General features: G+C 41.6%; 1 protein-coding gene across 1 annotated transcript in view; it reads left to right on the top strand.

The window, feature by feature from the left end:
- Positions 1 to 7,537: 7,537 nt before the first annotated feature.
- The window catches only part of CUNH12orf75 (chromosome unknown C12orf75 homolog), a 30,975-nt gene continuing 14,644 nt past the window's right edge, over positions 7,538 to 23,868 (top strand). The window contains exons 1-2 of the mRNA XM_039877892.1: positions 7,538 to 7,818; positions 19,511 to 19,535. Of these exons, the coding sequence (XP_039733826.1) occupies positions 7,773 to 7,818; positions 19,511 to 19,535 (71 nt within the window). The 5' untranslated portion in view covers positions 7,538 to 7,772. The remainder of the gene's footprint in view (positions 7,819 to 19,510; positions 19,536 to 23,868) is intronic.

The raw sequence follows: 23,868 nt of genomic DNA, 5'->3' as shown, positions 1-23,868 counted from the left end.
AATTTAAAATGCAATAACATTTCCATTTATGTGAAATATCCAGAATAGGCAAATCCGTAGAGATGGAAGGCAGATTAGTGGTTGCCAGGGACTGAGAATGCCGGTGGGGAATGGGGAGTGACTGCCTAACAGCTGCAGGTTTCTTTTTGAAAATGGTTTGGAACAAGATGGTGGAGATGCTGCATAACGTTGTGAACACCAAATGCAATTGCATCGTACAGTTTAAAATGGCACGTTTGTATTATGTGAATTTTATGTCAATTTTCTAAGGATAATAACATCAAATTGTGAGAGCTGGCAGTGTTTGGGGAGGGAAAAGGGTGCTTTATGAGGAGAAGGAAGTCACATGCCTACCTTTGGCCTCTGCCCAACCTGCTCCCTTTAAAAATGGCAAACTAGTTAGATGTCCATCCAGAGGAAAGGAAGTAGATACTTCATGTGAACTCTAAAATGGAGTCCCACCGGATGCTTGATGCAGGGCAGTAGACTATATTTCCTGGGACCCCCTTCTTGCTCTGAAATCCTAGGAAATTTGCTCAGCACACTTTTCTCTCCACTCTTGGGTTTCTACCTGTTTCTTGGTTCCAAGCCTGGAGTCTTGGCACGTTGAGGTGACCATATATGATTGAAACATAAAGACAAGAAACTTTAAGAGCCCAGCATCTTATCATCAGGTGTCACCTAAAATGTCACCATCACCAGGTAAGTAGCTTCTCCACTTGTGTTTTTAATCTCAGCCTGTTATGCGGTTGAGTATCTATCTTCATTGTATTTAACCCAACTGGTGATTTTGGGGCATCATTTTTTTTTTCTTTCTCTTTCTCTGGAAGCTCAGCTCCACGGCAGCATGGATGGATGCTCACATGTATTCCTGGGCCCCTGCTTTGGTCCAAACACCGAGCAAGGTGCTGGAGAAACAATGATGAAGCCAAACCAATCCTGATCTCTGTGCTAATGAACGAATAGTCCAGTGGGAGAAACAGATGTTAAGCTAAGAATCACATAGAAACCTAGAATTGCAACCATAACAACTGCTTTGAGGACCAAGAGGCTCTGTTATAGGGAAATTTTTTCTTGTCAGGGAGGTGAGACAAGGCTTCTCTGAAGAAGTAACACTTGCGAAAAGTGTGAAGGCCAAGCAGGAATTAATTCGGCAAAGAGGAGAGAAAAGAGCATTCCAGGCGGAGGGAAACAGCTCATGCAAAGGCGTAGGAGTGGGAGGGACATGCCCAGAACAAGAGACCCAAGAAGTTAGTGAAAGGGATGCAGAAGAAGGAGAGATGGATGGAGGTCAGACCAAGCATGCCAAGGTTAGGACTTTTATCTTTATCCTAAGAGTAACGGGAAGCCATTGAAGATCTTTAAAAAGATGGGCAGGGGTGATTTGATCAGATGTGCAGTCTGAGAAGGCACTCTTCAGTGCAGAGAATCGAAACAGAAGGGGAGTTGGCCTTGACGGCTGCCTAAGCTCTGCTCTCCCCCTTCCTCTCTCTTAGTCCCTGCCGTCTGGACAGTGATAGGGGTGGAGCAAGCCTGGCCAATCTAATTGCCATACCCCCTTGTTCTTAATGACTGGTTCCTGGATGAGCATGGGTTGGAAAGCTGGCTCTGTCGGAGTGACTCTCAGGAATTTAGCAGGAATTATCAGAAAAGATGCATGGGCTTTCTCTTTGGCTTTGAACTTGAGCACACATGAGGAGTTGCTGAAGCTGTCTTGCCACCATGATGTGGAGAGTCTGATGCTACCAGCAGTCACTGAGTGGGACGCGAGAATGGGTCTGAGCTAAGATATGGTGCGAAGAAGCTGAGTCCTGACGACTTTCAGTATCTCGTCAAAGCACAGCTGAAGTTGTCCTTGTTTATGTACATTTCAATTCCATGAGCCTACGCTTTCTTGTTTTGCTTATGCCAAATCTTATCCAAAGAGCGAGAGAGTTGATGGGCAATAGGGGAGCCTGGAAGCGTCTCCATCTGTTACATTAAGACTATGGACGATGTGGATTCCTGTTCCAACTACTCCTGCCCAGAGGGGGTTGGGGGCACCAGAGTGGAAGCAGGAGGAAAATGGCCGCTGGCCTGGAAGGATGTATTTTCGGGTGCCTGGTAATCCAATCTAGTTAGGATAGGTTGTGTAAATTTATCCTTCTCTATGATGAAAAATTACTGTGTGGGTGCCGTTGAATCTTGGTTTCCTAGTAAAATTCCTCTTGGAAGCTTGGGTTTGCTCTTGGTTCATCTGAATGGGAAAGAGAGAGAACCAGAGAACTAGAGAGGTCAGAATGGGCTGGAAGCTGTAGGGTGGAGAAGGGAGTGTGTGGCAGCCACTGAGGCCAAGCTTCAGCTCCTGGGAGTGTGCCTGTGGCCAGGAACCAGGAACGAATGGGACTATTCTCCTCTCCTACCCATGACGAGGGCTCCCTGCTAAGTTATTTTCCAACCCAACCTCCGAGGCCAGCAACTCTGGGCAAGTGCTCTAGGTTTTCAGGTTACTGAGGACCCAAAGTTGGCACCCCTCAATCTCTCGTTCTCCCAAAGGAGGAATAATATCTGCAAGGGAGAAGGATAAGACAGAGAGATGCCCTCATCACTCCAGTCTGTCTTTCAGGATAAAAGAAGAAGAACAGTATCATCAAGAGAGTTGGACAGGAAGTGAGAAGCCATTTCTTCAAGACAAATTAAAATCAATAATAAGAATATTAATACATTTTTAAAACAAATTCATTCATGGAGAACAAAAAAGTTCTCAGTGATTCCTGGATTAAGAGGTAATGGAAGTTACAGAGTGTTTATAACTAAACAACAGTGAAAATACAAAATATCAACACTTTGGGATGCAAGACAAGCAATATTTAGAAGAAAGAAAGACTTAAATGAGTTTTGTGTTTAACTCAAGAAGTTATAAAAGTAACAGAGTAAACTCAAGTAAATTAGAAAGAAGAAAATAATAAAGATGGCCAGAAATAAATGAATCGAAAACAAAACAAAAAATAGTCAAAAAAATTAAAAGTGGACTCTGAAAACTCCAAAAAAATGGACAAATCTAGAGCAAGACTACTCAAGAAAGAAAGGAAAAAAAAGTGCAAATAAATACTCTGGGAAGACAAAATAGGGCAGATGTAAAAGAGATCAAATTACCACAAGAAAATACTATGATCACTTTTATGCCTTTTGAAAATATGTACTTTTGAAAATATATACTGTAACAGACACACGTAATTGCCGTATCTGTGTTATGATACATTATGACACATGTAATTGCCGTATCTGTGTTATGATACATTATGAAATGCCATGCTCTGATTTGTATCCATAGCACAAACCTAACATCTCAGTGGCTTAAACACAATAAAAGATCCTTTTTTGTTCATGCTGCAGGACCAGTGTGGGTGTGGGTGGGGACCTGCCTGATGTAGTGATTTAGGAATCCAGGCCGATGGAGGATGCAACTCCTCCAGGAGGACTTCCAGGGTCCTCACAGCTGGCGAATCTAGCACTCGCCATCAAGAGCTTCTTGTGCAGCAGGCTTGGAGACGTGCTGCTCGGATCTCCCTTCAAGAGATAACCTGCAGTGAAGTTGGCTGACAGCCCCCAGCTCTTGGCACCTTCTGGCTCTGCTGCTGTGTTCAAGCTGAGGTCAAGATCTCTTTGGGCGGCTTGCAGCCCAGTGCAGTTACTAGGGCCTGTCCATCTCTGCCCAACCCCGGATTACCCTTACCCTTACAGGTAATTTGAAGTTCCTGTTGGCCTTAGCCAAGACTTTCTCAGAGATGTGTCATAGTCAGAGCTTCTTCCTACCCAGTTCTCCTTCTGTATCTCTCTTCTTATTTCCCCCCTGGGTGTCAGACCTGCAATGCAGCCTGAAGATTTTCCCTGCCTACTTATGATCCCTTTCCCCTATATATTTCAAGCATTACCCATAACAAATCTCTGGCATTCCTAACTCCTGACTCCCAGCAGACCAGAATTCATAAGGCTTGTAAGTCATATTTCAATTTTACTCACATTTCATTGGCCAGAACTAGTCATACGTCCATGCCCATCTTCAAGGGGGTAGGAAGCCATTTCTAGAACACAACTAGATATTAGGTCACATTTGTATATCTATCACAACTACTGATTAAACAACTGTTAATCACCCCTCCTTCTTTTTTCCTTTCTTCTTCTTCCTTTCTTTCTTTCTTTTTGCCAGCAAAGCCCCAGTTTTGTTCAGGTGTCTATCCTGCACTCCCTGTCATGACTCAGGGGTAAATTGTAGCTTACCAGAGCCAATTACATCCATTCTACTTACCTCCTCAGTGGTTGGATCAAGAAGGGGCATGTGACCCAATTCTGACCAATGAAATAGGAGAAGTGTCCTGGCTTTAAAAAGGGAGAGGAAGGGTGAAAACCCCCTTTTTATTGCTGAGATTGTTGTGTGTGGGGGCACCACTCAGAGCTGAGGCAGCCATCTTGCAGCTTGTCAATTGGGGGGAAAAGAGGAAAACAAAAATAAAACTCAGGCTGGCAAACTTTTGTGGGGAGCTTTTTATGGAAGAAAAAGCACGAAAATCGAGGCTCTTTTAGCCCTATGTTCTCCTACCTCTTGATTTCTTTTTCTTATCAGATCAATTTCAGTCACACATCTGTTCTCTCTCTTTCACACCACATTAGCTATTTGAAGAATAAAAACAACAACTAAACAGTATGATTTAACTGGCACAGAAAAAGAAGCTAGAATTGACCAGTCAGGAAATGAGGCATGCATTAATAATTTTCTTTTGACTCATTGTTTTTGAAAACATCCAAACGCAATGAACTGTTGTCTATCAAATAAAATAAATTCCTAATAAAGGGAAAAGGAAACACTAGGCTACTTTTTTTTACTCCACAATAGGGATGGGACTGACATTTATGCGGCACTTATTATAAGCCTGACAATTTATTAGGAACTTACATTGTTTCAACGAATGACTTTGCATTTCTCTTTGCATAGAATTTTAACTCCATACAAAGCCCAACACACTCAGTGTGATCTAGCCGATCTCTCCCACCACTCCCCTCCATCTCCGCTCTAGTAGAGCCAACCTGGCCTTTTTTCTCTGTTTATGAAACATACCCAGCATGTTCCTGCCTCAGAGCTCTTACACTTGCCATTTCCTCTGTCTAGAATGCTCTTTCCTTGGTCTTCACATGTCTGAATTCTTCTCATCAATCAGGCTCAGCTAAAATACCCCTTCCTCAGAGAGGCCTTCCTTGACCATCCCATCTAAAACAGCCTCTCTCCCTTTATTCTTAGTTACTGATTCCAGTGCCCTGACTTACTTTTTTTCCATTGAATTTATTATAATATCTGAAATTATCTTTTGTTTGATTTTGATCTGTCGCCTCTGACTAGATTTTTCCCCTGTGCCCTGTTCATTGCTATATCTCAAACATTTAGAAAAGTAGCTGGCACAAAGGAGATGCTCAATAGTGTTTGTTGAAAGAATAGAGAGATAACATACTCTATACCTTACAAGGCAGAGTACATATTATTTACCGGGGTCAACATCTTCCAAAGACCTCCAAGAACATATCGGTAGTTGAACAAATTGGGTTTATTCCTCATTGCAGAATGAAATAGAATGGACACCATGGGGAACCATGAAGTATCTCGGTAACAGGGTGATAGAAAGGAACTTATAGGATTTGGATTTGAGGGAGGTGATTTTGGTTAGGATTTAAGAAAGCAGGACTTTTTCTGGTTTGGATGTTGTCAGGAAGCAGGAACAATTCTGTGATGGGATCTTCTTAATAAATCTCACCTATAAGGCAGGAAGACTGAAATGAGGCTAAAACTGTAACTGGCGAAAAAGTAGCCGTCATTCATGTTAGCCAGGATTGGGTGATGTTTGGTGTTTTTGTGGTTTGCCAGTGACCTTGTTTTTGTCATACTTAGACAAGATTACTGACTGGTCTTATTTTTGCTCTCACTTCAGCTATTGAATGGCTTTGTCTGATACTGGTGTTCTGTGCAATCGTGTTTAATGGGAGAACACGAAGGCCTAGCTGTGAGTGTCAGGCCAATTTTTGGATGTCAGAGTCTGTTCTCTTTCTTAAAAGTGGAGCCCAGTGCCAGACAGTCCAGAAATAAGCAAGAGTATTTCTTTTGGCTGTTCGATAGTCCCCTCTTCTTGCCTGCTAATTCTGGATTTGTGTGGGGGTAGCCACTGAACCAAGATAGTGGAAGCCAAAGTAGAGAAACTGCTTCTCGAAGTCAAACAACTCGAAAACACCCTTATTTGCCCCAGAATTAATTACCATCTCAGTACGTGCCCAGGTATTATCTCATTTTCATATGGTGGATGGTGTATCTTTCGTATCCTGAGCAACAGAATTACCCAGTCCTCACCATTGCCTTGAAGGTCTACTGAACAGTCCACCAGGGCCTTTGTTCTGATTCATAATTTTCTCTAAACACAATCGTATGGTTTTAGGAGAGTCTTTTAACCAGGTCCCAGCATCTTCTGAGCTCCCATAGCATCCTTATTCTTCTGTTAACATCCTTGCTATATTGTAATTAATTTGTTTATAATCAGTCTGCCTGGTTAGACTGGCTGCCACATGTTCGTACCCTTGGAACTTAATTTTAATAAAGGGCTTGACATGGGCTAGGCTCTCTATAAATATTAGATGGATTTAAAATGAAGATTTAATTTCTGGCTTGAATTCATCTCACAAAACATTTACTGAGTCTGTACTATGAGCCAGGAGGACATTATGATAAATCAGCTAGTCCTTACCTCCAGGAAATTAGTATTCATTTCTAATAGACTTAAGAAAAAGAGGAATAGCTGCCATCTATTTAGGCACTGTGTTAGGTGCTTCACATGTGTACTTGAATTATTATGACTATTTTACAGGTAAAAAAAAAAAAACAATACTCTAAGGGGCTAAGTGACTTTGCTGAGGTCGCGGGAGCAGAGCAGGAATTGCAAGTCCAACAGTCGGACTCCAGTATCACTTGTCCAACTCTCAGGTTGAAAGGTGCCATGTAAACTCGCAGTTCTGTCATTACTCAGAGTTTGGGTCCTGTATCCAGGTCATTGAAATAGTGGCACTTAAAGGGAAGAGGGTTAATATGACTAACGTGGCGAAAAATGTATGTCCTTTGTTAGCCAGTGTAGTGGGGAACAGAGCTAAATTAGCTTTCTGTTAAAGCAGAAATGAACTTCGGTTTGACTTCAAACCTGAACACCATTTAGTCAGGAACATTTATTGGGCGCCCACTGCTCGCAAAACAGGTGTTCCCCGTCCCTTCTTCAGTTCCCCGCATCCTGGAGCAGGGAAGACAAGTGGGAAAAGAAAAGGGAAGGCAAAGAGGACGTGGAGGGTAGGCAGGTGTGCATCCCGGGATCCTCCGCCTCAGCCCCGCGCCCGGACGGCCACGCCCCTCAGCCTCGCCCTCGCCCCCAAACCCAGTTTAAATTCCCGCCCCCTCTGAACGCCGACCAATGCCCGGCCGAGAAGCCCGCAGGAGGCTGCCGATTGGCCGGCGCCGCGGTTGCCGAGGCGACGGGCGGGCCAGGCGGGGTCCCCGAGCCCCGCGCGGGTTAGGGGTGCCCGGCGGCTTCCGCCCTGGCCCGCCGCGCCCTGGCCCACGCCCGTCCGCGGTGGGAGGGGGCGGCCCCCGCGCGCCCCCCCACCGCGGGCCTGCAGCCTGGGGCGCGCCGCCCTCCGCCTCCGTCTCCGCCCTCAGGACCTGCGGCCGCCAGCGCCGAGCGCCAAGCGCGGCTTCCCCCGCCAGCGGCGCGATGGGCTGCGGGAACTCCACCGCCACCAGCGCGGGCGCGGGCCGAGGTGAGTGCGACGGGCGGCCGGGGGCGCGGGGAGGTCTGCGGAGCGAGCGAGGCCGGCAGGGAGGCGGCGGGAAGGAGGGGTGCGGGGATCTGGGGAGGGAGGGCGTGCAGCCCCTCTCCCCCTGTCCGCATTTCCCGGACAGAAGCAGTTCGCCGGCTTTTGCAACGACCGAAAGCGGGGTATTTCCCCCGCGCGGGGGCGATCACACCTGGACGAGGAGAGCCTGCAGGGCGATCGTGCGGGGGACCGCGGGGAGGACTGGCCTCGGGGCTCCCCCGCGGCTGGGAGGCCGGCGTCCTCCTGGGGGAGGGTCGTTCCCAGTGGTCCCGAGTCCGAGTCCTCCGCTTGCACACTCGGCCCCCCTTCCCCAGGCCTCGTCCCCAGCCCCTCGGAACCCAGAAGCTGCCCCTGGAAAAGTGCAGCAGAGCAGTTCAGGAGTTTTTTTGGTGGGGATGTTGCGGGGATTGATTGCGGTTGAGAAGAACTGCAAACAGGGCTCTAAATATTCATCCGAGTCGGTCTTGATGCTTTAGACCTGCTGGGCTGTTCGTAGGATTTCTCTGAGAGGCTGCAGTATAAAGGAAGCGTTAGATATGTGTGATAGAGTTTTAATATTAGCAGTGATCCGATCCTGTATTTTTCATTAAGAAATAAAAACGTTTTGAAACTTCTTTTACACCACTTCGTTTCGTTGATTGTCAGGCGAGGTCTTCTAGATTCCCCCGGTCCCCCAGGCTTTGTATCAAGTGACTTATTCTACAATTCACCCTTTCTCATTAACCCAGCTAGTTCCTCCTGATTTAAGAGTCTGAGTCTGTTTTGAGTAATAATCTGCTGACCTATTTTAGTGTCTTTTATTCCTCCAGCTGAGATCAATCAGGTGCCACTTCCTATCCCAACCAGCAAATGTATAAACAGTGGTCTGATGCTGCAGTATTTCCTAGACTGGAGTGGATGCCCTGCCAATGACTTTGTGACCTTGGGCCTGTCACTTCCCTTAACCCAGACGTTGGTGGAAGATGCAGTTTAAAATTCAAGCTTTATTTGTTTATTTATTTTAAAGTTTATTCTCATGTTCACATAATGGGATCAGATATGGAAATGTGCTCAGTTAATTGGCCAGGTTTGTTTTTCCTCTGTGGCTGCCCGTGACCGCACATATGGAATAGTTTAAGAGAAGGCACTAAAACATTTGAGATTCTAGTCTTAGAACGAACATAGGTAATGATTCATTGAAAAGTTCATCCCTTACAGATAATCTTTATCATCTTGAATTAAATTCTCATCCTTATGTCATGCAGAGAGTCACCGGGGAATAAATCTTTTCTAGTCATGTAACAGTAACACAGGTTAGTTAGTGTCTTCTGCTAAGGAGGACAAGAATAGGATTCTCACCTGAGAGTAGCTGAGAGCTCCGCATGGAAACCTGGAACAATGTCAAGGCCACATCGCACACCGTGAATTACATCTTTCAATCTAACGTGCCCTGAGGCCCTGTGCGATCTACCGCGTGTGCACTCTACTTTACAAAAGTTTAAGGACAATTATCCACATAAAAAAAAATCATAGGAAGGATTCATAACGGATTTCCTTTAAAGTTGAGCTGGTTTAATTCATTTCCATTTTTATTTATTAATGAACTACTTGTCAGGTTTGGGGATGGAGGGAGGAGTAACATTGCTAAAATCAGAATGATGATGAAGTCCCTCTGAAATGGTAATGTAAGGAAATGGGAAAATATTCTCCTTACAAATATTTGGTTGATCTCTTTTTTCTCTTTTAGGAGCACATCCCTTATTACATAAAGAGATATTGTTATGTTGAAAAACCACTCGAAGCTCATGTCTTCTTGATAAGTAGCCTCATTTTTGTTTATGAAGGACAGCTCATGCAAGAGCATCTTGTTCTCTCGCTTGCTCTTTGCTAAAAATTACTCTATGTTCAGAGGAAAGCAAGATAGCGCGTGCAGACTGTAAAACATTAAGGAGAAGAAAACATCACGAGCAGGGAGTTATTTCATTACCTCTTTGCAGGATCTGCCCTTGTCTTTGAGAAGTAATTCTCCCCAACATTTCCCTGCTGGTGAGTCCAGCTGGCTAGCTTGGGGATTTGGTCATCATTATTTTGAAATTTTCTCGTAGCTCATGGTAGGATTCAGTTTCAGAAAGGAAATGCATCAGGATAAGAGATGGAAGGTTAAGGAAAATAAATCAGAGTGCAAAGGTACTCACATTTCTTTCAATTGGGAACTTTGAAATCGGCATCAAATATGCCGTCAGCCAAGCTGCAAACTTATGGTACTGAACTCAAACACAAGGAAATGCATTAAATGGATGGTGTCCCTGGGCGTCAGGTACTTACAACGCGCAACTTCTGAAGTGTCCCAGAGGTCATACAATTCTATAGCTGCACTTAAGATTTTCAGGGGGAAAAAAAAAACAAAAAAGAAAGATGTTGGGAAGGATGCTATCTTGAGCCTGGAGAGTGAGACTTAAGCTTGACTTTGGCACTGTGCTGGTTGCATTATTGTAGGCATTTCATTTCACTGTTTTGAGTTCCAGAGTGAAAGCTCTCTGTGCTGAAATAATTATAGAGTAGTGGAATATCACCATGTTGAAAGTGAAATGACTGTCCCTGAATATTTTTCTTGAAGAACATGCATGGCAAATCCACTTTTAAAGAATGCATTGGCACTTTGTAATAATGCCCCCGAACTTGAAGTCTCCGTTATAAGCCCAGCTTTACTCCCTAAATCATGCAGGTAAAACCAGATAATTGTTTTTCCTTTCCCCTAATTATCTGGATAACTGCCTTTCTTGGCTTTTGTCTGGTGGAACTAGTTAATATGACACATTGGTATTTAGTAGTGTATTTGAGTGAATTTGATTCCATATGTCATATATGTGGAGGAGAAATTGATATGCAGTGAAATGGTCAAACGGCCAGAAGGAATCAGCCTCTCAATTGGTCAGGCCCTAGATCATTCAGGTTAGATTTCCTTTACAGGAGATTTCTAACCATGAACTTAAAAACATGTGTGGAGTGCTGTGCTCTCCTAGGAATTTAGGGCAGGGGTCAGGGCACCCAGCAATGGATGGTTGTAGAGTGAAATCAAACTTTCTTTCTAGTTGATAATCTAGATAGGAAGATTAACCACATGAGGACCATTGCAAAGCAAAATAAATAGAATATACATTGAACATCCACATGCCCAGGAGATGTTAAATAATATAGTTTAATCGGGGAATGCTTCTGGGAGGAGTTGAGCTATCAATTTAGATGGGATCATGAGAACCAAGAACTTTCTGCATTTTAATGTTTTAGTAAAATCACTCTCGTTGTAGGAATTTGATTTTTCCCAACCAAGAGCTATAGTAGGAAGACATCTTGTATTTTCCATTCAATGACAATTCAGTACATTTTTCCTGCATAGTCTAAAGTCTAGACTCTAAACTACAGAGAACCATCTGGATTAAATAGTCCATTTTTAAAGGGTTACATTTAATATAAGGTAGGAAGCTTTTGCTCTCTGTCCCCCACCCCCACCTCTCTGTCTCAGCAATCAAATTCTCTATCCTTTTGTTTTTCTTTTGAACATAGTCCCTAACTAGGCATTGGAATGAGTAAGCCTGCATTTGAGCTAATGATCTGCATGTGACAGGTCAGTCATTCCCTCTTATACAGTCATACGTATAGATTGTTAAGTGAGTCTGTAATGTAGAGCAGAAAACTTAAAAGTTTGAATGGTCCCAAATATCTACAGTAGCCTATTTCAAGGCCAACTAAGGCTGTAGAAATTATTTGCAGCAGCAGAATTATTTCAGAAGTATTCAGCTCACGATAGTTCAATTGGTTAATTCTAGTTTTCTCCCAGAGTTGTGTAACTGCCAACTATCTGACCTTACCTTTTGGGCATTTTATTATTAGAATGTTTCTCTCAGGGTTCTTCTGCTGTTTCTATAACAGTAGTCCAAGGAGGAAGAGTTTACTAATTATTTATCTTATTTTATCAGTGTACCCAGGGAGTTAAAATAATTCTTTCGGGTCCAATTATTTAGATTAGTTATCTCCTCATCCTCAGTTAGACAGATCATTGCATCTTCTTCTTTTGATGTAGCTGTGTGGTCTAGGCTTCATACATCTACAAATGCTTTGGTAGTACTGAAATGCCGCCACTATGCTTGGCTTTCGTCTAGGCCTAATAGTGGGATAAATAAGGTAAAATTTTGTTGATATCATCAAGAAGTCATTAGTATCTTGCCTCACTTAGGCCCCAGCCCCACCATCCTTCTGTTTTTTAAACATACTGAACCCACTCTTATTTTCTCTCTATTTGAAACACTGTTGGAGAGCTGTTATTTTGTTTATTTAGTGTCTGTTTTGTTCCCCTCCCCCACACGTAGATTTTATAAGAGCCTCATGCATCTTGCTCATTGCGGTACCCTCAATGCACCCTCAGCATCTAGACCAATATCCAAACTTTCAGTGGAATTTTTTGGCCCTCGGAAAACTTTTCATTGAGCAAATGAGTGTGTTTTAGAAACAAAGATGGTATAAAATTAAGTCCTAAATTGTGTGGACACACTGTGACTGACATAGCAATTGAGAGAAGGAAGTAAAATCTCAAGCAGTAGGAAAGCCTGCTTGGAAGAAGTGGGATCTGATTTCACTTTGAAGAATAGGTAAGATTTGGACAATAAGAAAACGGAAGGAGGGCATTTTTAGTGCCGTATGAAATTCCAGGGAACAGACATGTTCTTCGTGCATTTCCGGGCAGTGGGAAGTCCGGCCTGACTGGCTTTAATAGTTGGTTCCGGCGTGTTGAGAAGGAGGTGAGAATGGTCATGATTGGGGTGGGGGAGTGGGAGAAAAGCAGCCGAGTTGAGAGTGGGCTTCAAGGCCCAAAGGCTCCAGCTGGAGTCCAGCTCTTGTCATTTGTCAGCTGCATGACTTTGGGCAACTTGCTTAAACTGGCTGTACCTTAGTTTCCTGTAAGTTGGGGGAGTAATTATAGAACCTACTCAAGATCAACTGAGTAAATGTATGTAAAGTGCTTAAAACAGTGCTTTGTATATTGTAAGTATTCAATATGTTATTTATTATTAATATAGGGAAAGACAGTCATAACTTGTGTAGAAGGAAAGAACGAGCATGTAGGGTGGCATGAATGAAAGCTGCCGGAATGATGGAGGCATTGATGTCAGAGACCCCTGGACGACAGCCAGGCTGAGGATGGGAGGGAAAGGAGGCAGATGCAGGTGATCAGTACCTCCTTGGCTGCACCGTGTTCGAAGTGATGGCGAATGACAGGGGTTGTGGAAATACCTTTGCTCAGGCATCACCACCGGTGGGACAGAATCAGGAACCTCACTTGTTCCAGCTTCCCAGAATTGACCTTGCAACCACGTGAATGCTTCGTGATGGTGACCTAAGTGTATTATTCGGTTCTACCATGAGCCGCTTATAGCTCAATGTAGACATGGCTTAGAGTATAGTGGCTAAATGTCAATGCGTTTCATTACCTTAGGTCTGTATACTTATGTGGCTGCCTTTGTTTATTAATTTTCACCCACCTAAGGTGTAGCTACTCAAGAATGAAAATCTGTAAGCAAAGAGATTTTCTGCAAGACCTTCCACATTCATTAACGTAATTTTGTATTTCTAGGACACACTGACCTGATTTTTTTTCTCCATTATTAAAGAGGTGACTTATGAATCTGTGTCTTTTGTTGTCTTCTTGAAAAACAAACATTGTTTTGGATGAACTGAAAAGCTATTGTTCTATTTCTTTGAGCCAAACTAAGACTCTGACAAAATTTTATAACTGTTGTGGGTCAGAGGAGACATAGCAAGCTGTCAAAATCAAAGAGAATTTTGTTTATTTTTTCGTAGTTATGCTTATGCAGTTCTCAGAGGAGCCGTTAAGTAAAGCAAATAAAGAGAAAAACATTCCTGCATATTTTTGTTATTTCCCATAAGAGCTATAATGATTTGTTTCTGATTACTTAAGCATAAAGAAGAGTGATTTGTAAATCTTGAGTACTTTTTATAAATTCTTTATGTATATAATTGTTTTTTTAGTGTGTGTGTTTAAATAATCACCACTCAGCCTGAAAAAAGAAATATGATTTAACATATATTTTAGCAATTCATTTACTTGTGTGACTATTTCCAGTATATTACATAAACTCTATAAAGTTCATATAAAATAGTGATGAAAAAAGTCATTAATAGACTTTTAAATGTAAAAATGTACATGACCTTTTCTTAAAATAGGTAAATTTTTTTATATTAGGATTTGGCATATGTGAGGAACTCATAACAATAAATATATGAATCTGAAAAATATTAAAATCATACTAGGAAGTATGGCTCACTCCACTGAACTCATAAGACTGCTTAGATGCACGGAAACACCTCTCAGTAGGAACCCAGATGTTATATGTATATCTACTTAAAATTACTGAACCGATGTGATACTTTTCAACTGGCTTACTTTATCGTTCATTAGGAATAAAATTTTGTCTGAGTTTGTGGAATAGATGATATATAAAATTTAATTCTCCCTCAAATATTAATTTTGCTATATATTTTCAAAAGAGCATTTCTGTTTTTAGAGGACTGGGGTGGACAAGGATAAGAAAATGTCGAATGGTGATCTCTAAAAGGTTATGTCCATGTCCTAATTTCTGGAATGTGTAAATGTTATTTGAGAAAAAGGGGCCTTTGCAGATATAATTAAGTTAAGGATTCTGAGGAGATTATTTTAGATTATCTGGGTAGGCTCTGAATTCAATAATAAGTGTCCTTAGAAGAAACAAACCCGTTAGGATAGCTATAATCAACAGGGCAAGTAATAACCAATGTTGGAGAGGATGCGGAGAAAAAGGAACCCTCATGCACTGCTGGTGGGACTGCACATTGGTACAGCCACTATGGAAAATGGTATGGAGGTTCCTCAGAAAACTAAGAATTGATCTACCATATGATCCAGCAGTCCCTCTCCTGGGTATTTACCCCAAAGACTTGAAAACCCATATCCAAAAAGATATTTGCACACCGATGTTCATAGCAGCATTATTCACAGTGGCCAGGACATGGAAGCAACCGAAGTGTCCTACGATAGATGATTGGCTAAAGAAACTGTGGTACATATACACAACGGAATATTACTCAGCCATAGGAAGAGATGAAAAACTGCCATTTGCGATAATATGGATGAACCTCGAGATAATCATGCTAAGCGAAATAAGCCAGACGGAAAAAGTTGAAAATCACATGATGTCATTTACATGTGGGATATAAACCTAAAAGCAACAAATGAGCAGGACAAACAAACAGAGACTCATGGACATGCACAATAGACTAGTGGTTACCAGAGGGCTATCGAGTAGTGGTTAGTAATGGGGTGGGGGAGGAGCGGGGAGGGAGACGGAGTAAAGGGGAGCAAATATATGGTAGCTGAAGAAAACTGGACTTTGGGTGGTAATTACACAATAGAATATATAGATGTCAAATCATAATGTACACCTGAAAATTATATAATTGTATTAACCAATGTTACCCCAATAACTTAATAATAATAAAAAGAAACAGAAGACAGAGATACAGAGAGGGAAGCGGTACAAATCAAACGGTGCCAAGGGACGCTCGCTGCCACCAGATGCCGAGAGGAGCGTGGGTGGGTTCATCCCTGGAGCCTCTAGGGAGTGTGGTTGGACCTGATGACACCTTGATGTGCACTTCTGGCCTCCACAGCTTGGAGAACACATATTTCTGTTGTTTTAAGCCACCCAATTTATGGTGATTTGTTACAGCAACCAGAGGAAACTAAAACAGGTGGTTTTTCTGCCGTCGTCCAGGAATGGGACAAAATTAGAAAAGAAGAAAATGTTGTTAAAAAAACTCTATACCTGGAGTGTAAATAATTATTTCTTAAACTAAATACAGCACAATTTAATCTTAGTATGACTCATTAAGCACTTCAGGGTTGTTCAGAGCCTCAGTTACTTATTAGGATACCAAATTTTTATAAAACATGTTATAAAACATGAAGAATAGTATTTTCTATTTTCTAAAAATAGAAGAGTATTTTTTTCCTCCTGGCACCATCCAGTTCTCCAATTCTGCGACATCAGATGGGTGCCTGATATTAAACTGAATTCCCATACTACTTGGAGTTAATGTCAGTCACCACTGGTTGAAGACTCAGTCCCACAAGAGGACCGTGCTTCAGACACCAGTTGCAAGTATTGAGTTCCCAGGTTTCTTGCATTTATATCTTTGCTACAAATTTGGGGGTTCCCACAGCCCCCTTTCTCAAATTTAATAATTCTCTATGGTTCACAGAACTCAGGAAGGTATGTTACTTACCGGTTTAAACTTACTGGTTTATTTAAAAGGGCACAGGTGGACAGCCAGATGGAGAGACACGTAGGGAGGTGTCTGCATCTTGAGTGCATCTGTTCCCATGCAGTTGGGGCACACCACTCTCCTGGCACATGGATGTGCTTGTCAACTGGGAAGCTCTTCAAACCCCATCATATAGGGGTTTCATGGAAATCTCGTTTATGCAGGCATGGTTAACTAAATCTTTGGCCATTGGTGATTAACTCCACCTCCTGTCCCTCCTCCCTCCCTGGAGGTTGGGGAGTGGGGCTGAAAGTTCCATGCTTCTAATCAAGGGTTGGCTTTTCTGGTGACCAGCCGCCATCCTAAAGCTAGCTAGGGTCCTGCCAAGAGGCACCTCATTAGAAGGCTCCTATCATCTTTATCACTGAGGAAATTCCAAGCTTTTTAGCAGCTCTGTGCCAGGAAGGGACAAAGACCAACTATCTTGGTATGAATCCACAATATCAGATTAAGTTTATTGAATGTTTGAATACATTGGATTTGCTATGCATTTTTAAGTAACTGAGACTTTGGCCTTGAGACTCATGAATAAAATATTAAAATCTTTTGAAGTGCATAAAGTAAAAGGTATACACAAGCACTGTGAAATGAAGTGATATTGTGAACAATCAATGTTTAAGTGTTAAACAGTTACTTGCAGAAGGAAATGTTCTTCCTTGTGTACCGTAACCATTTACAGTTACTTTTTGTCACTAGAAGTGCATACTATACTTTCCTGAAAGCAAGCCTCCCCTCCCCCCTTTCTGTTTTTTAGGAAGATATTTAAAATGACCATTTATACAGTTGGAAAACAGTCATTAAATCTTTTGACCTACAGAAATTCTAACTTTCCATATGTTTTGTGGTACTTTTATTCCACAAGAAACATTGTTACCTTCCCTCATCTCTATTTCTCTTAAGGCCATTATAATAATGCACCAAGGCTATATTTAAACAGTAAGGAGTCATTTTGGCAGGAAATGAAGTGTTGCTAACAGGGATGATTGCTCTATCCCCGGCCTAGAAAGAATTAGACACACCACTATGCTTGTTTAATAAATGACAGATCACATGAACCATAAACACACTTTAATGCAAATAGGATTTTGCCACTATCTGAATAGTTCTAGTTAAAGTATTTTTTGCATAAATTAGAGACCTCTGTCTGGTGAATTATAATCAATATATAGGTAAAGTGTGATTAAAATGTTTCAGTGGGAGTAATGATAATTTTCTTCTAATAATTTTATGATTTTATACTTTCAAAGAATGAAGAGAACTTTCACATTTTATATACCTAGATATTCTGATAGTTTTGCCCAGGGTTTCCAACAATTACAATTTTTTTTTTTTTTTAACTCCGAGAAGTTGTGTGCTGCCTTGGGTTTATAAACGTATCATTAATGCCATGTTACCTTGCTTTGAAGATGCACAATTTCTGCCCTTAAAAAAAAATGGAGCATATACTACAATCATCAATCATACGTATATACTTGATGTAGTGTTTTGGACTACTTTGCCATCTTCACTATTGCAATTATTAAAGAGATGGTGCCCTTTAAATGAAGGACATTTGAGAAAAATGATCTCTGACTTCCTTCTGGAAGACAACACCAGGTATCTGCCTTGGGCTTGCCGGGATGTGAATCGAACTGGGTGCGTGCAGCTGGCGCAATCAAGGTGAAGTGGCTAGAGGGCTCCTGGTGACCTTAAAATTAAGTACTAATTGGATAACATGGTGCTGTTTTGAAACTAATTTCACACACATTATTGTGCTTTGTCTTCTCAGCTGCCTTTATCAGCCCAGTATTAGAAATGGAAGCGAAGCGATTTATTGACTTAGACAAATACTGGAACAAGGACTTAGGTTTTTTGCCCTCCAATTCCATGGCATCCTTTGCGTAGCACCCTGCTCCACCCCTGGAGCGGGATGGCTTCTGTCTCTCTGCTCTGCCTGTGGCTTGTACTAGACGGTCTATCATCTAAATGGATTCATGGTCCACATTATAATCTGTTCTCTCTGTTCGACTTCACAGAACACAAGTTTCTGACACTTTTGGTCCCCCCATCCCTCAAAACACCAAAACATTCCCTATCCTTTTCTGTGAAAATAAAAATTAGAAAATGAGGGTATTATTTTTATTCTAGACTTTCTTCCAGATTCTCATGCTTGTTTTGACTCTGAAGTAAGATGTTCATTGCCACGGGTTTTCGGTGGCACTAATCCTTTGTTTATTTTTTTTCCTATCAAAATACTACACTGTTGGCAGTGTATTGTGTCAAGACTTTTTTTTTTTTAATTTTAATTTTAATTTTTTTTTAATTTGGTTTTGTGATCTCAGATTCCAAAACAGTTTTTATTTATATAATTTCAATGATGGTTGTGGCACAGAAGTATTACTCTTCCCTGAAGAAAGGAGCTAAGTTTGCTATAAAATTCAGTTTTGGGCAAAGCCTTGAAAGTATTTCTTTGAAACAGTCTTGATTATCTTTATGCTCTGCTTTGAATTTGCAGCATTACAGATCCTGAATTAGTATCACTGGGGTGTAGTTCTTGCAACCTTGACAATAACTTTTCCTGCAAACTTACTTGCTTACTTTCTAGCACATCTTCCTTTATTTTCACTTTTCTGTGACTCATGTAGAGGTTATTTAAATTTCCATCATAGGTATGGAGATATTAAGTTAAATGTGACTGTTAATAATAATTTAGCTATTTTTTATGTGCCAGACTTTGTGCTGTGTTTACACATTAAAAAAAAAAAAAATCTTCACCATAACCTTTGAGAAAGATTCTCCTATTACCCTTATTTGACGCACGAGAAAAGCGAGGTTTTAACGAGGTTAAAGGACATTTAATGCCGTAACTCCTTTTAGAGCTAGGCTGGTGTTCTCGACACTTCCTAATTCATTTAGGACATCACCTCCGTTTCGTTTTGTGACTTCGCTTTACTTTGTGACCAGGGCAGAGTGTAACTTGTAACAATGCCATGTAGACACCAGCATAGAAGAGGTGTGGCTTAGAGAAGAAAATATTTCTCAAATCCATCAGTTTCATTATCTGTAAAACGAAGAGGTTAGATTAGGTGATCTGTAAAATCTCTTTCAGAACCAATACTTTCTAAATTTAAGATCTGGAATTTACGGTTATGTTGCCTTTTTTCTTTTTTGAAATAATCTTATTAAAAAACCGTATTCTCAATTTGCCTCTTCTGGAATATTATTTTAGTTGGGAATTGGCCTTAAACTTTTTGTAGCTATCTACTAATACAAACTTATCTCTCCTTTTTTTTCCCCCTAGGCCCTACAGGAGCAGCTAAAGATGTGTGAGTACTTAATATTATGATTTTCTAAACTCTTTCTGAGGAAGACACTATTTTTCATGATTATGACCTTTAGCTATATGTAGGTATGGCTGAAAAGACATGGAAATACTTTCTGTACTAAGCACAAATCAAGATTATCATTTGGTTTAAGACTAAAGTGCTATTTGAAGAATGATGTTATTTGTGATTTTTCATTTTAGTCTTTCAGTTGCCCTAGCCCCTTAACTCAGAATGTTAAGAAAGGGAAATATTTGTGTTTCTGCCCCAACCTCTACCAATTTCTTCTAGGTAAGAGCAAGGGACTATGAGAGAATTAAGCACGTAGCTCCTGTGACTGGGCAGTGTCTTACAGTTAGCCAATAGGGAGAGGCTGGAGCTAAGTCTTTACTAAATACACAGTCAGTCGTTTTAAAGTTGATAACTAGATATTTGAGTGAATGTCTGACCACGCAGCGTAGCCAGTCAATATTGAGTTCATCTTTAGACCACAGGACATTTAATAAAGGGCCCTCTCTCTATGAGAAGTTTCTGGAGCTCACAGAGTCTTTCAGTATTTCCATATGCCCCTTCTCTGCATCTCCCTACCTCCAATCTAGGTATAGTAAGGACTTTGCAGTAGGTCACTATTTAAGTGCATTTGTGGTTACTCCGTGGACATGGGATCAACTCCTGCCTCACTCACCCCAAACTGATTTGGTGTCAAGACTGATGGTGCCACAGACACACACACACACACACACACCCCCCAAGAGAGTTTGAAAAGATTGATCACTCACGTAATGAGGCTTTCTGGGACAAGCAGAGGAGGTGCCCAAACTGGTCCAGCAGCTTGAGTGAAGGAAGGGGCTGGTGGTTTTGGTTCATATTGGGGTTGGAACTTGGGCAGAGACGAGGGCTCCTAAGCATGGGCAGAGGTTTGAATGGTTTGATCTTCTACCAGCACAAAGGCAGAGGTTCTTTATAGCTTTTTTATCAGCTTGCACAGACGTGGGGCAAAAGGAGAGTGGTGGAACTTGAAAGCTGTCAGCGGTTAAACATCAAAAATAGAGTCAGACATTTTTATTATAAGGAAGAATTCAGAGAAGACCATAATGGGAATGTAAAGTCTTTTGGAAGTTAAACGTGCATTTTATATGGGACTTCAGGTACAAAAGAAGCGGTATAGATTTCTCCAAACTCCTGGTGGCAACATTTGAGTTTATTACGAACACGTTTAGCCACGACGAGTTCAGCATCCTTACCTTATTCGTACATTGCAGTGTCTCGGTCCCTCCTTCCTTCTCTCCCTTCTATTTCTGTCTGTCGTTGCCAGATTAATTTCCTCAAACACTCTGCTGACCTTTTAGGAGACCTCTGTTCAGAATCTTTCAGTTATTCTCCATTGTCCATCGGCTCGAACCCAGAACCCTTTGGGAACAGGAAGGTCACCTATGTTTCAGCCTTTAGCCGACTGACTCTGCAAGAGGTGGAAGGGCACGCTGCCTGGTGAGAGAGGCCAGGGCCTGAGAGGTGAGCTGGCGGCCGGCTCAGTGAGGTCTCTCGCAGGGGCCCAGACCGACTTCATGCTTTCTGTCTTGGTTCCTTGTTTTTTTTGCTGTTCCCTCTGCCAGGATTGGCCTTTTTCCCCAATCTTGTTTGTAAAATTTTATCTATTTTTCTGGGCTTATATCTTATTCTTTGGGAGAAGAATTTTTTTCTGGATCTCTCCACTGGATGCCAGGCCAGAAATCGTAGGTGATTTTGCTTGCATTTAAGAGCCATCAGAAATGTTAAGGTCGGAGCCGTAGGGTGTTAACTCTTCCAAGGCAGGGCCCTGTGTGAGATGGAGAGGTGGAGGCATGGAGGAGGAGTAGAGTGAGGCCACCAGAGGGTCAGACGGCAGACAGGGGCAGTGGGAAAGGAGAAGAGGTGATGTTCAGGGTGCACTTGTACGTATAATTGAGAAGATTTGGTGAACCACTGAATGGGGAAGCAAAGGAAAGGAAAAGCTGAGGATAATGTTCCAGTTTCAAACTTGAGCCAAGGGAAGGGATGGCCGATAAGCCATAGAGGATTATCAAATGGGCTAAAGGGAGAAGAGAAGCCATTGGCTGTGCTGTGACGGCCACACTGGTCGCCTGGGGTGGGGGTGGGAGTCTATATTTTCAGTCGCGTGGTGTAATAATTGAGTCCAAGTGGAAGTGAGCAAGGAGCAAGGAAGTGTGCATGGTCTTTATTTAATGTCTGCAGTAAAGGATGGAAAGATGTTGGTGGCTGAAAGAAGAAGTTATTTTAAAAAATATACATAGTTCTGTTATAAAAGCAGGACCAAGAAAATATCAGAAGTACAGAAAAGTATTTTTTTCAAGAAAGATAAAGTCAGCTATTCCTACTACCAGAGACAAGCATCTTTAATAGTTTACACTATTTTTAAAATTTTTTTCTGATTACTTCTGCCTGATTGCATGTGTGTATGATTTTGTATATTGTAATCTCTTTCTCTTTTTTGATTTAATTTTTGTGTGGAGGAGACTTAGGTGTACTTATAGGCTAAAGGGTAGGAACCAGTAAGAAAAGCTTAGGGTGGTTTTGGGAGGGGGTTATCAGTAGTGAAGGAGAAAATAATTGATGGAAGTAGATCTTAGAACAGGCAACAACGATTAAAAACTTAGAAAGTTAACTTTAGAAATCTGAGATCAAGCACAGTGAAGATAAATAGAAATTTAATTGCCTTAAGACAGACTCACATGCACATCAGGGAGTGAGCCTTTTTCCCTCTGTCTTTTTAAAATTAAATCACAGTGCAGTAACATGCAGAACAAAATAGAAGTGAATTCAACGTGATGACATTTGGCTGCTCTCACAAACCTGCAAAAATCAGCTATGCTTTTTTTTTAGTGAATGATCTTAGCTCTTTGGCACAAATAGGTTGTGTTGGGATATTTTTGGTTGGAAATGGCAGAAGCCCAACTTAAACTGGCCTAAACAAACAAACAAAAAGGAATTTATTGGCATGTGTAACGGAAAAGCTTCAGGGGTCTGGCCTTAGTCACAGCTGGATCCAGGTGATCGAAGGACAGGAAGAAACTTCCATCTCTGCCTTCCTGTTTTTTGGCTCCATTCTTAAGCAACTTTCCCCAAGTGGTGATGGAGATCAGCTTAATATTTCCTGTGGAAAAGGGCTTCCCTTTTCCTGCGGTTTGATTAACAGTCCCAGGGCTAGGCTCTCCCTGGCCAGGACATGGGGTCATGTGCCTCTCTCTCATTTAGTCAAGGGGCGAAGGGTACATGAGCTTCTCATTGGCCAGGCCTAGGTCATGTGCCCACTGCTGGAGCCAATCAGTGCCATTAGCTCCACCAGACCACATGGCCAAAGAGTGGGAGAGTAGTGGTTTCCACACTAAATTAAAATTGGGATACTGTCCCCAGAATGGATAGGCAGAAACGAAGCATGCTCTCCATGTAGGTCAATTTTTATGTAATTTCAAATTGTTTTAAAATTTTAAGCAGTATTTATAAGGATATTAGACATCTGTTTCAAATAAGAAACAGTATTAAACACTGTGACTCAAATTTAATGTTTGCTGTTAAAAATGAAAGATCATAGCCACTCAATTTAAGCAAGATAATTAAAAAGCTTCTTTCACTTAAAACTTGTAAAGTGACATTTCATTAAGTTCCTATTCTTGACAAAGCAGTTTTATTGTTATAGAAGGTGGCAGCTGTAGAGAAAAATACCTTGGAATGAATTCACATAAAACATTGAAGCTCTGTCTTTTAAAAATGAAATTATGGATCTTTAATCTTGTGTTTTCTTGGAATCCTTTATTAATTTCCCAAGTCTACAGCACCTGTATCAGCTGAGCTCTTTCTGCTCCTTGTTACAAACTTGAGAGTGTCTGATGGACTCGTAGCTCCTCTGCGAAGTAGCAGACAGGGTGAGAAGGACGGGGCGGAAGTAGCATTGTAAAAGCATGCGTTTTGGAAGCAGAGAGACCTGCATTTAAACGTCCTGCTACCATTTACTAGCTGTGTGACCTTGTGTCCTTAATATTCCTATCTGTAAAATTGGAATAGTAATAACTGTGTAGGGTAACCGTCTTTGTCCTTATCATCGTCATTCTCAGTTAGAAGCTCCTCTTGATTGAGGATTATGTGCCATGTAGTGATTTCTAGCACTTCATGTACATTATCTCATTCCGTACCCATGATGCTGATGGAAACAGTAATGCTCTTTCATTTTACAAATGAGGAGATGAGGCATAGAGCAGTTAAGTAACCGCTCAAGGGTTGTGACGGTTATTGGTACAGTAGATTCAGTACCTAGGATTACGCTTGGCCTTATGCCTTGCTG

The sequence above is a fragment of the Pteropus medius genome, unplaced genomic scaffold (assembly GCF_902729225.1).
Source record: "Pteropus medius unplaced genomic scaffold, Ma_sr-lr_union100, whole genome shotgun sequence".
NCBI lineage: Eukaryota > Metazoa > Chordata > Mammalia > Chiroptera > Pteropodidae > Pteropus > Pteropus medius.
This window is presented reverse-complemented; position numbering and strand designations above follow the sequence as displayed.